Consider the following 13751-nt stretch of genomic DNA (forward strand, 5'->3'; position numbering starts at 1 on the left):
TATTAGCCCACATTAGAAAGCAGAATTCATACCAGCCTAAATATGCATTACCTGTTCTGCTAATTTGCTTGTTGTTGCTTTTTCTGGTTCCTTAGGTGCGTGATTACTCTGGCACATACACAGTGAAGCTCATCCCTTGCCCAGCCTCTCCCTCTTTGGAATACAGCATTCCTGCTGTCTGTAACCCTAGAGAACCCATCACCTTTGATATTGACATTAGATTCCAACAGGTACCCTGAAACAAGCTCTGCTGATCCACAAGTGTTCTAGCACAGAGACATGTGAAAGATGTTGTCAACATTGTTTTTTCTGGAGTTGGGTTTGTCTGTTTCCTTAGTTTTTAGAATTAAACCTTAGGATGAGGTTAAATGCAAAGGCCAATTGAATGTTTTGTGCAAGGTTTTGTTTGATATAGTATTTAATGGCAGGTTTTTTAGAGAGCTTTTCAGGAACACCTCAAGGTTTTACAGTAAATCACCAGATTCTTCATTGTTCGTTTCGTGTCGTTCTTGTCTGTAAAATATGTCAGTTTATTTTTTCTCTTATGAAAATAAGGAAAAACGCATAAAACTAACATAACACTACTAATAACAAAAAGAAGGATACCCGATTACTTTTACAATTTTTACATTACAGAGCTCTACAAAAATCTTTATTATCTTATGCACATTTTAAATGCCAGACAGCTGCTTATGACAGATAGCCCATTTTAACTGAACACCATACTTATCTTGGTTATAATCAGTTTTGTAAATTGTTCTTCTTAAACTTCTATTCCCTTTTCAAACTAATTCAAATATTCAAATTGTATAATAAAGCTGTTCAAATATTTAAAAAGGTTCATTTTCATAGAATTCCTTTGTATCTTATTGTTCATACTGTGTAAATTAGACATTTTCTCACAAAAGCTCTAGTTGCTCTTTATTTGCAATGAGTGTAAGAATCTTATTTTATCTTATAAATAAGAACAAGAAGTTCTTATTTTCATATTGTACTTTTTTCTTCAAGGTCAGTGATCCTGTTGCTGCTGAATTCAGCTTAAACACACAGATGTTTCTGCTGTCAAAGAAGGCTCTATGGTTGTCTGATGGCTCAATGGGCTTTGGACAAGAGAGTGATACTGCTTTCACTGAAGGTAGGGCATCACACAATTAAAGGGCTACTTTAAAATCAGTGACATATAGTTAATAATTAGAGAACTTCACTGCTTTAGACATGTATACTGACATACTGATATTAACCTTCAGTATCCTTCACATTTTCTCTCCTTATCAAGGGTCATATTTTTGTTTTATTTACTTAAGTTACTTTTGCTGTCACATGAATTTATCTTCGTCTATTTTACGTTTCAAAATCAAAATGAAATACTTCATCTGGAAGTATTAAATCAGTGTTTTTGACATTTTTTTAACACTCTTCAGACACTAATACACATCTCTTGGTTTGATAGGCCAAATTCATACAGGTTTTGCAAATTACAAATTATTAGCAGCTTAAGATAAAAAAACAATTAGTAAAATTGTTAATAAATTATCTACTTATCTGCTTAATTATTGATTTTTTTTGCTGTCTCAGAATGAAAAGCAGGATATTTTGTGGTGCCTAAAGACCACACTTCTACTTCTGTGCAATTTTAGCTTCAAACGTCTATTCTATTAATATGGCCTCAGCATCTGTCCAGGATCCTCCTCTTCACCACCTAGTTTTGCTCTTCCCAGGGGATGTGATCTATGGTCGAGTGATGGTTGACCCTGTGCAGAATCTGGGGGACTCCTTCATCTGTAACATTGAGAAAGTCTTTCTGTGCACTGGAGCTGATGGATATGTTCCCAAATACAACCCTCCCAAATTTGAATTTGGCTGCCTGGCGGACTCCCCTTCCCTGCTGTACAGATTCAAGATCATCGTGAGTAATGGCTGCCCGATTGTTGCCAACGCAAAACAAGTAACTGGTTTTGATTGTCTGTCATAAGGACAGTTTATTAGGACAGAGGAAGTCGGGAAACCAAGGTCACTGTTCAGTCAAAAATGGTATTTTTTCACTGTTACATAGAGTTTGGAAGCTGTGCATTTCATTTTACTGAAGAAATTACAAAGTACAAATTAAGGAGTTGTTGTGGGCAAACATTCACACTTTCTCAGCCTTTGAGATCATCAGAGCAATTTATACCTTCTCAAAGTAAAAAAACTGAGTTAGCAGATGAAATAGGGAGCTCACCTGGTTATCAGTCAAACCATAGTTTTGTCCAGTTACAATTTTGTCTGTTATCAAAAAGCACACATACTGTATATGTTGCACTACAAGAATGAAACAACGTGTTTTTTTACGTTATTGTGAATTTACAAATACAGTGGTGTGAAAAAGTGTTTGCCCCCTTCCTGATTTCTTATTTTTTTGCATGTTTGTCACACTGAAATGTTTCAGATCATCAAACAAATTGAAATATTAGACAAAGATAACACAAGTAAACACAAAATGCAGTTTTTAAATGAAGGTTTTTATTATTAAGGGAAAAAAAAATCCAAACCTACATGGCCCTGTGTGAAAAAGTGATTGCCCCCTAAACCTAATAACTGGTTGGGCCACCCTTAGCAGCAACAACTGCAATCAAGCGTTTGTGATAACTGGCAATGAGTCTTTTACAGCCCTGTGAAGGAATTTTGGCCCACTCATCTTTGCAGAATTGTTGTAATTCAGCCACATTGAAGGGTTTTCGAGCCTTAACCGCTTTTTAAGGTCATGCCACAACATCTCAATCGGATTCAGGTCAGGACTTTTACTAGGCCACTCCAAAGTCTTCATTTTGTTTTTCTTAAGCCATTCAGAGGTGGACTTGCTGGTGTGTTTTGTATCATTGTCCTGCTGCAGAACCCAAGTGCGCTTCAGCTTGAGGTCACGAACAGATGGCCGGACATTCTCCTTCAGGATTTTTTGGTAGACAGCAGAATTCATGGTTCCATTTACCACAGCAAGTCTTCCAGGTCCTGAAGCAGCAAAACAGCCCCAGACCATCACACTACCACCACCGTATTTTACTGTTGGTATGATGTTCCTTTTCTGAAATGCTGTGTTACTTTTACGCCAAATGTAATGGGATACATACCTTCAAAAAAGTTCAACTTTTGTCTCGTCAGTCCACACAGTATTTTCCCAAAAGTCTTGGGGATCATCAAGATGTTTTCTGGCAAAACTGAGACGAGCCTTTATGTTCTTTTTGCTCAGCAGTGGTTTTCGTCTTGTAACTCTGCCATGCAGGCCATTTTTGCCCAGTCTCTTTCTTATGGTGGAGTCATGAACACTGACCTTAACTGAGGCAAGTGAAGCCTGCAGTTCTTTGGATGTTGTTGTGGGGTTTTTTGTGACCTCTTGGATGAGTCGTCGCTGCACTCTTGGGGTAATTTTGGTCAGCCGGCCACTCCTGGGAAGGTTCACCACTGTTCCATGTTTCGCCATTTGTGGATAATGGCTCTCACTGTGGTTCGCTGGAGTCCTAAAGCTTTAGAAATGGCTTTATAACCTTTTCCAGACTGATAAATCTCAATTACTCCATTTCTCATTCGTTCCTGAATTTCTTTGGATCGCAGCATGATGTCTAGCTTTTGAGGATCTTTTGGTCTACTTCACTTTGTCAGGCAGGTCCTTTTTAAGTGACTTCTTGATTGTGGCAGTAATCAGGCCTGGGTGTGGCTAGAGAAATTGAACTCAGCTTTCCAAAGATGTGATAAACCACAGTTGATTTATGTTTTAACAGGGGGGGCAATCACTTTTTCACACAGGGCCATGTAGGTTTGGATTTTTTTTTTCCCTTAATAATAAAAACCTTCATTTAAAAACTGCATTTTGTGTTTACTTGTGTTATCTTTGTCTAATATTTCAATTTGTTTGATGATCTGAAACATTTCAGTGTGACAAACATGCAAAAAAATAAGAAATCAGGAAGGGGGCAAACACTTTTTCACACCACTGTATGTATAATTAGCACTGCTGTGTTTCACCACAGTGTGATATTTGCGGTTATATTTTACTTTTAAACTGAAAAGAAAACTTATCAAAGTAAATCTATGTTTTTTGCACATTAGATGACATTTTTACTGCCAGCTTACCTGAAAATTTACAAAGATTGATAATTAGCACTGCTGTTTCACCACAGTGCTACATTTGCTATTGTATTATACTTTTAAACATGAAAAAGCCACCTCGCTCACACCTCCTGCTGGCCATTCAGTAAATCAGCAGTTGATTCACATACTGTACATAAAAACAATAACACCCGAGGAAGGTTGTTTCTTTTCGTCTCTTTTCAGCATGAAATAAATCTTTACTTGTTCCTTAAAAATAATACCAATGTTAATATAAACTGATCATGTCAATTAAATTTAAAAAATGGATTTTAGCACTGCATTACATATACACAATATCAGTTAGTAAAGGCTACTGAGTTCATAACAGCCTGTACACAGTGAGCCTGCTTTGAAATGTTTTACATACCTTTGTCTCCCCTGTTCTCCTGTTGTGCAGGACAAAGCCCAGCCAGAGACACAAGCCAGAAATTTCGGAAATGTGGCATTTAATGCACGTCTGGCCGTGGATGACCAAGAGGCGCTTTCTCTTGTCAGACAACCGGGTTCTGATGGATTTAGAATTGACTCCACTGCTTTGTTCCAGGTTTGTTTGTTTTTTGGCTCTCATCCACCCACTGAATTTGCAGTTAGCCACTTTTGCTGAGCTTTACTAGTGTCACCCTCATGCCTGCACGGCAGGGAGGGTCACTTTTTAAAAAATACAAGTGCAAGATTATTTATTCTTTAACAAGACTTGGTTTATTCTAGCTGCTTCTTTCCCTGTGTGAGAATGGCACTTAAGAACTGTTTAAGTAGCCCCCACTTATTAACTCCATAGGTATTCAATTTTAAGAGAATACAACTACAGTGTGACAATGTGTTAACAATAAAATAAAATCTACTGGGATCTGGGCGTTGTCTACCAAAGGAAGTCCACATTCCCACAAAGCAGATGTTTCAGACTATAGCTGATTGCCTCATTAGCATTGCTGTAAATCCTGGCTAAACTGGATGATGGTCAGATTGTTCAGTGTCAGTGGAGTATTCCATATAGGTATCCTTAATATACTCCTAACGTGTACTTGCATATACATCTTCTTAAGTATGTACAAAAATACAAATACAGTACATGAATCTCTGCTTGCAGGTGTCCACTGGACGAGAGTGGTATATCCACACTATTTACACAGTACGTTCAAGAGACAATGCCAACAGGGGCATTGGCAAAAGAAGCCTTGAATATCAGTATCACTTACTGACGCACAGCAGTAAACTTAGTACAGCAGCCAGTTCTCGCTCCAGGAGGGAAGCCAGAGAGGTGCCAGAGATAGCCGAGGAGATTGGCGTGGAAAACAGCAGGGGAACCAACATTTTACACATTGCGCTGGACCGCATCAGCAGGAAGCAGCAACCCGAAAGGGAAGTTTTAGGAAACGGCATCATTCCCCGCGAGCTCAACAGTAAAGATGACGACGACAACCTGGTAACCATCGTGGTGGGTCTGGCCGGACTGCTGCTCACCATCTGCATCGTTGTCATCATCGTCCTGGTGGTCAGGTCCAAGCAGAAGGCCAAGGAGAAGCAGGCTCCCACAGGGTCAACCAGCACAGAGCCAATGGTGTCACACGGTTGCCATAGTAGCGACAGTTCAGAGGTTTGATGAAAGCACACATACAAAATGCGCAGCTGCGAACTGCAGGCTACAGGAGATTTCGACTTTCACAAGTGCCTCAAATGAGTACCTTGGAACTGATTGGGAGCACCTTTGTGAAACACCAATACAGCTGACTCCAGGCCCATCCCCTGCACTCCATTTTGAAAGTCACATGAGTTCAAAAACCACAGCAGTGCTGCTTTTCGATGTTTCATCAGCAGCAAAAGAGGTCTCCCTTACTGTGGCAAATATTCTTTTTAACGAGAGGTACCTGAGGCTAATTTTGTTTTTGCCCCACCCCCTTCCAAATAGAATAATTTGGCTGTAGTTATGCAAAGGTGCTAAAGGATACCTTTTCCAATTTGGAAGAGGCCTGTTAGATTATTAGAACAGAGATAGTGTTCGAGGAGTAATTATTACACATACTGTATGCCTCAATTAAACTGTTCAGATTGTTGTCCAAGTTGTAAAAGTGGCCATTTATTGTTAGCAGTCAAATACAGTATGTGTTTTCTGTTTGTTCACCGTATTTATGTGCACAACGTTTGTTGTCATCTGACAAGAAATGTCAGATCTTAAAAATAGGAAATTGGGTATTATGTTTGAGTAACCTGCTCACCTTTAAAAAATATGTGGTTGAAATTAACTTGTCAATGTGATTCATTTTTAATCTGTCCTAACAAAACAAACAGGAGCATTGGAAAATGGCTGACCCCTGTCTTTAAGATACTGGACCTCTTTATTTTACTGATGTAAAGCAGATTATTGAAAACACTGAAACATTTTTTTTCTTTATTAGTCTCCAGAAGTTTCTTGGAAGGTTTTGATCAGAGATAAAACCTGGAAACAGAATATCAAAGTAATGTGTTTAAACCAAAATATCAATTACTATCATGCCCTTCAGCATGTCCATCTTATTTAAGATACAGTAGGTGGCAGTGTAGCATGGTGGTTAGAACTTTGGATTCCAGACTGCAGAGTTGAGTTTAAACACTGTGTAGGACTCTGCTGCTGAGCAAAGTTCATCACTGAGATTTTTCCAGTAAAAATCCTGTTCTCCAAATGAATCTCTAGGTTATCCTTCTAAATGAGAGGTTGTTATTAACCTGGTATTGTAATACTGTGGTTGTTACTTTACATGGGGAGACATCAAGCCAGTTATATATTTGCTTTTTTATTAGAATGCCCAGAACCAAAATTTTATTGAAAAAAATGATTAGTTGTTTTTAGCTAAAGGATGATCAAGCACAGGTACTGTTTCTTGGAGAGAAAAAAAAACTTGAGTTGTATGGTTACATTCTGCATACCACAACAAATGTTCTAGGCTCTGTCTTCACTGGAATTTGATATTCCAGTTTCTCTGTAGTGTATACTGGATACCACTTGTGGTGGAGCAAATGTATTGTTAAATATTCTCATATCTTTCACTGTTTTGTTTGTAGGATTTCTGCATTTGTGCTGCTCATATAGTATATACTGTACTGTACATTGTTAAACCAGGAAATGGATTTCGTAAAAAACTCAGCCAGAGTAGTTATCGTGTCTACATCTTATTATAAATCATGTTATAAATGAGCCCAACTTGTGCGTGTCAACATGATAAATCCTCGGACATTTATTTCTACACTGTTTTTTGTATCACACATACTGTAGTAACCAACTGAGGAAACAGTCCTTTTAATATACGTTTAGGTTTTTTTATCATTATTATTGTTGTTTTTGTTTTTTTTTAATTATACACTAACAGTAATGATTTGAGGAAAATGGTGATGAATGATGTACTGGCTTTGAAAATTTAGCACTGATTTTAAAATTTTCAGTAGGGTTTTTTCAGTAGAAACTGAACGACATTTGTCAAGACAGCTGTGCTGCTGAATTGCAGTAACAGATCCTTTAGGTTCAGCTTAATTCATAAACTTACTGGGAGGCATACATTTATGTCCCATGGCAGACCACAGTTGTATTTTTTAGTAATGCTTTTCTAATCAGATAAGGTTACCTACTGTATACTGTCTAATGTTATGTGCTTAAGACAGGCAGATCTTTTGTTTTAAATACTACTGTATTTATTTTGCAGAACCCACAGACCTCTGGGTGTCTATGATGTTCATATGAATAACAGACAACTCCAAACATTAAGTTCAACATGAGCTTGTATTGGAGATTACTGTTTGTTAAGCTGTTTCCCCAAGTCTTTAAGCAGTGTGTAGTATACTGTAGCAGTTGCTGGAAAGGTTATTCATATTCAGAAGAGGTTTGTAAAGCAAGTGGAAATCTGTAAAAGGGAAAACATTAACTTTTTTATTGGTGTTCTAGTCAGTTTCATTTTTCACATTGCAACAATTACTGTACAGAAATATTAGGAATGGAGACAGCCATTACATTATTAGTTTTGTTTAGTTCATTTTTTGCCAATTGTACTGCATATCCTGAATTCATGTACTGTATTATGGCTATTTATTGTTTTGTATTAACAGATACAGATACTGTGTGTTTTCTATTAGTTTCTCCACAATACTAGGGTTATTGAACAACATGTGCCCACCACCAGGCTTATGAATGACAGTGCTTTCTTTGAAACAAAGCATGAGGGACTACCATAAACTACCAAAGATTCTTGAAAAATTCATCTTTAGAATACGTTGAACAGCTGAAAAATGCTAGGCATCCTAGTTTGTTGGGGAGGAATAATATGCAGGCCTACCCAGCCTGGTCATCTCTACACTTTTTGTTTTCTCAAGAACCTTATCGGGTCAAATCAAAATCCACAGACACCTGACTTCATCACTTGCTGCCACACCCACCAGATTTACTAATGTAGAACACTTGATGAACGCATCCAGACGGCAATAAAATATTGCAGTCTGTTTTTAGCTTCTAACACTACCAGAATTCACTCCTCTTTAGCCACATCTCTAAATTACATCATAGTCTTGTTGTGAAACTTGATCAAACTATATATCAAAATCTTTCAAGTGCTAGTGGATAGATTGTACTATTGTTGTTATAAATGCCTTGTTTAAGTGTTGCGCCTTTGAGCACAGCTCAGACATGATTTTTCTCTTGTGTTATATGTCTTTGTATTATGTACAACATTTCATTAAAAAATAGGAATTCTATGCAGCCTGTAGTGCAACACTTTTTATTCACATAACCTTACATGTTTGCTTGCTATGTATGTTCTACATTATTTTAAACGTTGATTTGTGATCAGATGACATCAAGGATTCGGGGGGCACAATGGCGTGGCTGTTAGCAGTACTGTCTCAGCTCTTGGGTTCTTAGTTCAATTCTGTACCCAGACACTTGCTGTGAGGAGTTTGCATGTTCTCTCTGTGTTGCCATGAGATTTTACCAAGTGTTCTGGTTTATTCCGACCTTCCAAAGATGTGCTGGCTAGAATAATCAGTGTATCCAAATTGTCCATGTGTACGTGCTGCGTAATGGATTGGCATCCTTGCGATCTATGCTTCTGAAATAGGTTCGAGAGTACCTCAACCTTTACCACAATTAAGCAGCCTTCAGATAAAGGATGGATATATACAGTATCATCAGAAACTCTACCGTTTCCTCGATACTTGTGAATCTCAGTAAGGGATTCAAGTATTTTATACAGTTCATTACAAATCATTGGTTTTATTGTCATTCATAGTAAGTCTGTATATGCAGTGTATATGCTTTGGGGACTGGTCATTGTTAAAGCTCTGGTTGTGAACTGTAATTATTTGTAACATACAACTCTGGAGCACAAACCGAATATGATGTTCAAAATAAAAGATTTTTTAAGATATGTTTTTCACCGTTTCAAATAATATGGGTGTAATGATTCAAGTCAATTAAAGGTTTTGTTAATACATAGGAAAGTGTAGGTAATAAAATGTGGTACACTTCTAAAATTTGACATTCGTATTGATTTTGAAAGCTGAATTAACACATTTTACTGTATACAATTGGATTATGTAATGGCTGCATCCATCTTGATTCAAATACAGTACATCTATGCATGGACAAAATTGATAAATTATTCATTTTAATTTTCCATCTGCTTGTGACACTTCTGTAACTCTTTTGGGGGTTAATAAGCAATACCATAATAGTAGTAAATATAATGTAGAAAAAAGATTTAGTTTCAGTGGTACTATTCTAAACTTGATTAAATGATAGTATCAATTTGTGAATAAATGCTTATCCAATTTTGTTCTAAAAAAAGGGAAGAAGGGAACTGGCTTTACATTCTTAAAAGCTCAATTTTTTTGTGTGAAATCAAAGTGTATTTTGTATGTTAATGTGCACCTAAATAACAGCCAAGCATTGACAAGGCATGCTTCCAGTGATGTTACATTCTTCCAAGACTCTCTTTTACTCTTCTTACTTGTATATTATTCTTCAAGAATGTGAGGTTGCTTCATCTACCCCAGTGGATGTCAAGTTCAACATAGATCTTTTGAGAATATTCTGCACCCCCATGGCGTCGCACTGTGCTTGTAGAAGCAGACAGGATTCTTTCTGGCACACTGAAAATAGACTTTAGGATGGTCACAAGTTTTCATAGAGTTGAAAGAAGAGGCTTTCACAATGAAATGAAAACAGTCACCATATCATAACCAAAGTCGTGTACAGTACATAATGCCTTTGATGGTTACTATTCTTTAGAGAATTAAGGTATAAATTACTGTCTGAAATTAAGCTATTAATATATGGTTTAGTGTCTGTCCTTGTTCACTTAAATTTATAACACATTAAAAAAACAGCAATTGTGAAACAAGATAACGGAGTTAACAATAAAAAGGGAAATAGAGCAATTTCTAATGATATATAAAATATATATATATTATATTTGAAGGAAATTTTTATGTGTCAAAATCCTCAGTTTTCTTAAATATATATTTAAGAATTACAACACAAACATTCAACTATGAACCTGGGAATTACACATTGTGGCAACTGTGTTAGATGTTGGAGAGTAAAAACTTCCATAGAGAAAATTCTTAATATGATTTATAAAATATCTACAGAGTTTAAATACTTCTAAACTAATAAAAAAAAAACAAGAAGTGTAAATATCAGGGTATTCATAATACCGGACACTGTATTTTGAGGAAAATAAATCAAGTGTTAGTAGGTGCATGTTTACCAGAACAGGTTAGAAATAAGTGAGACAAAGTTCAACAAAATGCAGTTCAGCTTTATGCACGTCACCCAGGTTTGTGCCACAAGTCAGTGAGGGATAAACTCGGTTTCCTCCTGCAAGAGAACCTCTTTAGGTTCCTCTGAGATCCAATCTCCCAGTCCAGTGCTGGATAGGACCAGCCTTGTTTATCTTCTGAAATATTCTGATAATACTGCTGACAGATATAATAGAAGTTAAATTAATTTACATACTATAGACTTTTTACAAGTGGTGAAAACAGATGTGCTGGCACATTTGATATTATAATTCATTTTTATTTTCTAAGGTCACTTAGTTCTAAAAGCTGAAGAATGTATCTGGTATTAAAATGTGTTGTATTCTAGAAAGCCTTTGATCACTTGGCCATTCTGGGGGGTGATTAGTACTTGTTTCTCATTTTCTGTTAACAAAAACTTTACATGAACCAAGTGGCCAATACTTTTTAACAAAACAAAAGTCCATTTCTGGGAAATCATGTGATTTCTCTTGCAAAACCTTGCTGCTTTTGCCAATTTTAAACCCTTCCTGGGGAGCCCTGAGACAACAATGATTGTGTCTTTATTTCTGTATTCACCCACATCTTTGTGAATACTTCTGCATAATTTTCTAATTGATTAGTTAGAATCTCAGAAGAAGTGTGATTTTTGCCCAGATGAACACGAGAAGAGGTGAACTATAAAGGAAAAATGGAGTTTTACCTAATGCTGACTCTTGCCGTCCTGACAGCAGCTACTGAGCCAAGACCATTGTAAGTACTACAGAAGCTGGACCGCAGAAGAAAAGTAGTTCTTTTTAGTAGAAAGTCCAACTGAATTGCAGATGTGGTTTTCTGATTTACTGTTTTTTGATTTCCCTTATCTTTAGGTGTATCATTTGTTATATATATAGGAAACCATTCTAATGCGTATCTGTGTATGTTAATTTGAAAATAAGTACTGTATTTTTATGTCAGTGAATGTTCATGGTTCATTCTATAAAAAAACTCAGATTTTATGATCCATTAGTCCATTAAAAAAATCAAATGTGAAAGGAATGCTTCTGCCAAGTGGCTCTTTTGAAGTGTGTATTTTATTTGTCAGAATCTGACATTTTTTGTCTTTTTATACTTTACATATTTATTTATATCCCATTGTTGTGTAAACTCCTTTCAATAATAGAATACATTTAGTTGTTTTGTTGCAAAGAACGTTTTGAATTGTACATGCAGTCGAGTAACAGACAAAGTTCGAAATTAAGCATGGTCTGTTGTAATTTGAACAAACAGCAGCTTTAAACCTTGCAAAGGGATTTTAAGGATTTGCTTGTTTTCCATACTTACTGTAAGAGGTAAGTGTAACGTGTTCTATCTAAAATGCTCCATTTGAATATATAATCATTCATGCTTGCTGATCTGCTGCTGACATTACTTTGACATTTCAAACTGAAATGTCACTGTACACTGGTTTTGCAACGGTGAGCTATTCTGAATATTTCTTGAACTGGCACTCAAGGGAACATTGATACTGACTATTAATGAACATCCCAATCCTCAATAAGGAGTTTTTACTTATGCTAACCTCTATCAGGTTATGGCTGAAGTCTTATGATTGGACCTTGTCTATGTGTGTTTCACTCAGGATTCTGATTACTGCTCCAAACATTGTTCATCTGGGTGTCGAGGAGACTTTGACAGTCCAACTTCATGGAGCCACTCGAAGTGCTGATGTTGAACTTTACTATGAAGATCAACAGGCTTATAGAACACAGACAATATTGTCTAAAGTAGTTTTTGCTTCACTCAATGAAGAAAATAATTACCAGGCAGTGGTAAAACTGAAGGTAAGGTGTCCATTACGTTCACCATGCACAATGTCCTTGTCTTTTGTTCAGGAGACAATTAGTTCACATCTGCTGTGTTACATTTAGTATTACTTTTAAAGTACTGAATTATTTGGTTTGTAGCCTCATTCTTTGAAGTAAACCTGTCCTTGAAAATAAATGATCAATATCATTACTTCCCAGACCAGTCTAATAGTGCCCAAATAACATTTTGACCTGGAAATAGTTGTGAATTTCAAAATCAACAGGCATGTTCTACATTAGATGGTATGGTTTACATTCTAATTTCCAAACAAACAATAACAAATAGCTGTATAGGTAGCAAGTAACCAAATGGGCCATATTTGAAGCAGCAAGATTTACACAAACTCAGTACCCAAATTCCAAATGTTTTTCATTGCATGTTTTTTAACATACAGTATTCATTATCCGCATTAATGAATATGTTATATAGTATGTGAATGTTTAGAAATACAATCAATCTCAAACAGTCCTGCGTGTGTTGAGACTTAAGATTTTGAACAATTTTGTTTCCGTTTAAGGTGGAGCCTACAAACTATCGTATCGCAAGAAGCAAACCTGGAGGACAAAGGCCATATGTGACACTGGTGGCAAAGAGCCCAGAAATTTTTCCATCACCAAAAAAACTAAATATCATTCTGTCAACCAAAAAGGGCTATATTTTTATTCAGACTGATAAACCAATCTATACTCCAAGTGAAATAGGTAATGTTTTTATTAGAAGCTATACAGTGATAGTATACCAATTCTATACCAGTCATAGTTTAATTTATAAATATAGTTTAATAGTTTATAAATAACTAGCAATCCAGTTAACACTGTACTTTGTTTTTCTTTATTTCAGTAAATTTCCGAATTTTCACATTGGACAACTACATGGTGCCGTCAGATGAATCTGTCAAAATAAATATATTTGTAAGTGTGTGTCTGGCAGCTCTGTTTTGAAGGCCTGAGGTAAAGATGTACAGTATATTGGGTCATATGAACACTTCATGATCCTTATTAGGTGAATGGTGCTCCAGAATT

General features: G+C 36.3%; 2 protein-coding genes across 3 annotated transcripts in view; both read left to right on the forward strand.

Annotated features, from left to right (window-relative positions):
* Positions 1-9504, forward strand: part of LOC148830658 (FRAS1-related extracellular matrix protein 2-like) — a 99324-nt gene extending 89820 nt beyond the window's left edge. Inside the window, exons 20-24 of the mRNA XM_088922537.1 lie at positions 96-230; positions 1009-1135; positions 1719-1906; positions 4520-4666; positions 5210-9504. Of these exons, the coding sequence (XP_088778663.1) occupies positions 96-230; positions 1009-1135; positions 1719-1906; positions 4520-4666; positions 5210-5722 (1110 nt within the window). The 3' untranslated portion in view covers positions 5723-9504. The remainder of the gene's footprint in view (positions 1-95; positions 231-1008; positions 1136-1718; positions 1907-4519; positions 4667-5209) is intronic.
* A 1900-nt stretch (positions 9505-11404) lies between these two features.
* The window catches only part of c4 (complement component 4), a 30223-nt gene continuing 27876 nt past the window's right edge, over positions 11405-13751 (forward strand). The window contains exons 1-4 of one of the 2 annotated variants that reach the window (XM_088922538.1): positions 11405-11634; positions 12503-12704; positions 13247-13430; positions 13570-13640. In XM_088922538.1, the coding sequence (XP_088778664.1) occupies positions 11573-11634; positions 12503-12704; positions 13247-13430; positions 13570-13640 (519 nt within the window). In that variant the 5' untranslated portion in view covers positions 11405-11572. Of the gene's footprint in view, positions 11635-12502; positions 12705-13246; positions 13431-13569; positions 13680-13751 lie in introns of those variants that run through there. The other variant, XM_088922540.1, reaches the window with a different exon arrangement.

The sequence above is a fragment of the Atractosteus spatula genome, chromosome 7 (assembly GCF_055471065.1).
Source record: "Atractosteus spatula isolate fAtrSpa1 chromosome 7, fAtrSpa1.hap1, whole genome shotgun sequence".
Lineage (NCBI taxonomy): Eukaryota > Metazoa > Chordata > Actinopteri > Semionotiformes > Lepisosteidae > Atractosteus > Atractosteus spatula.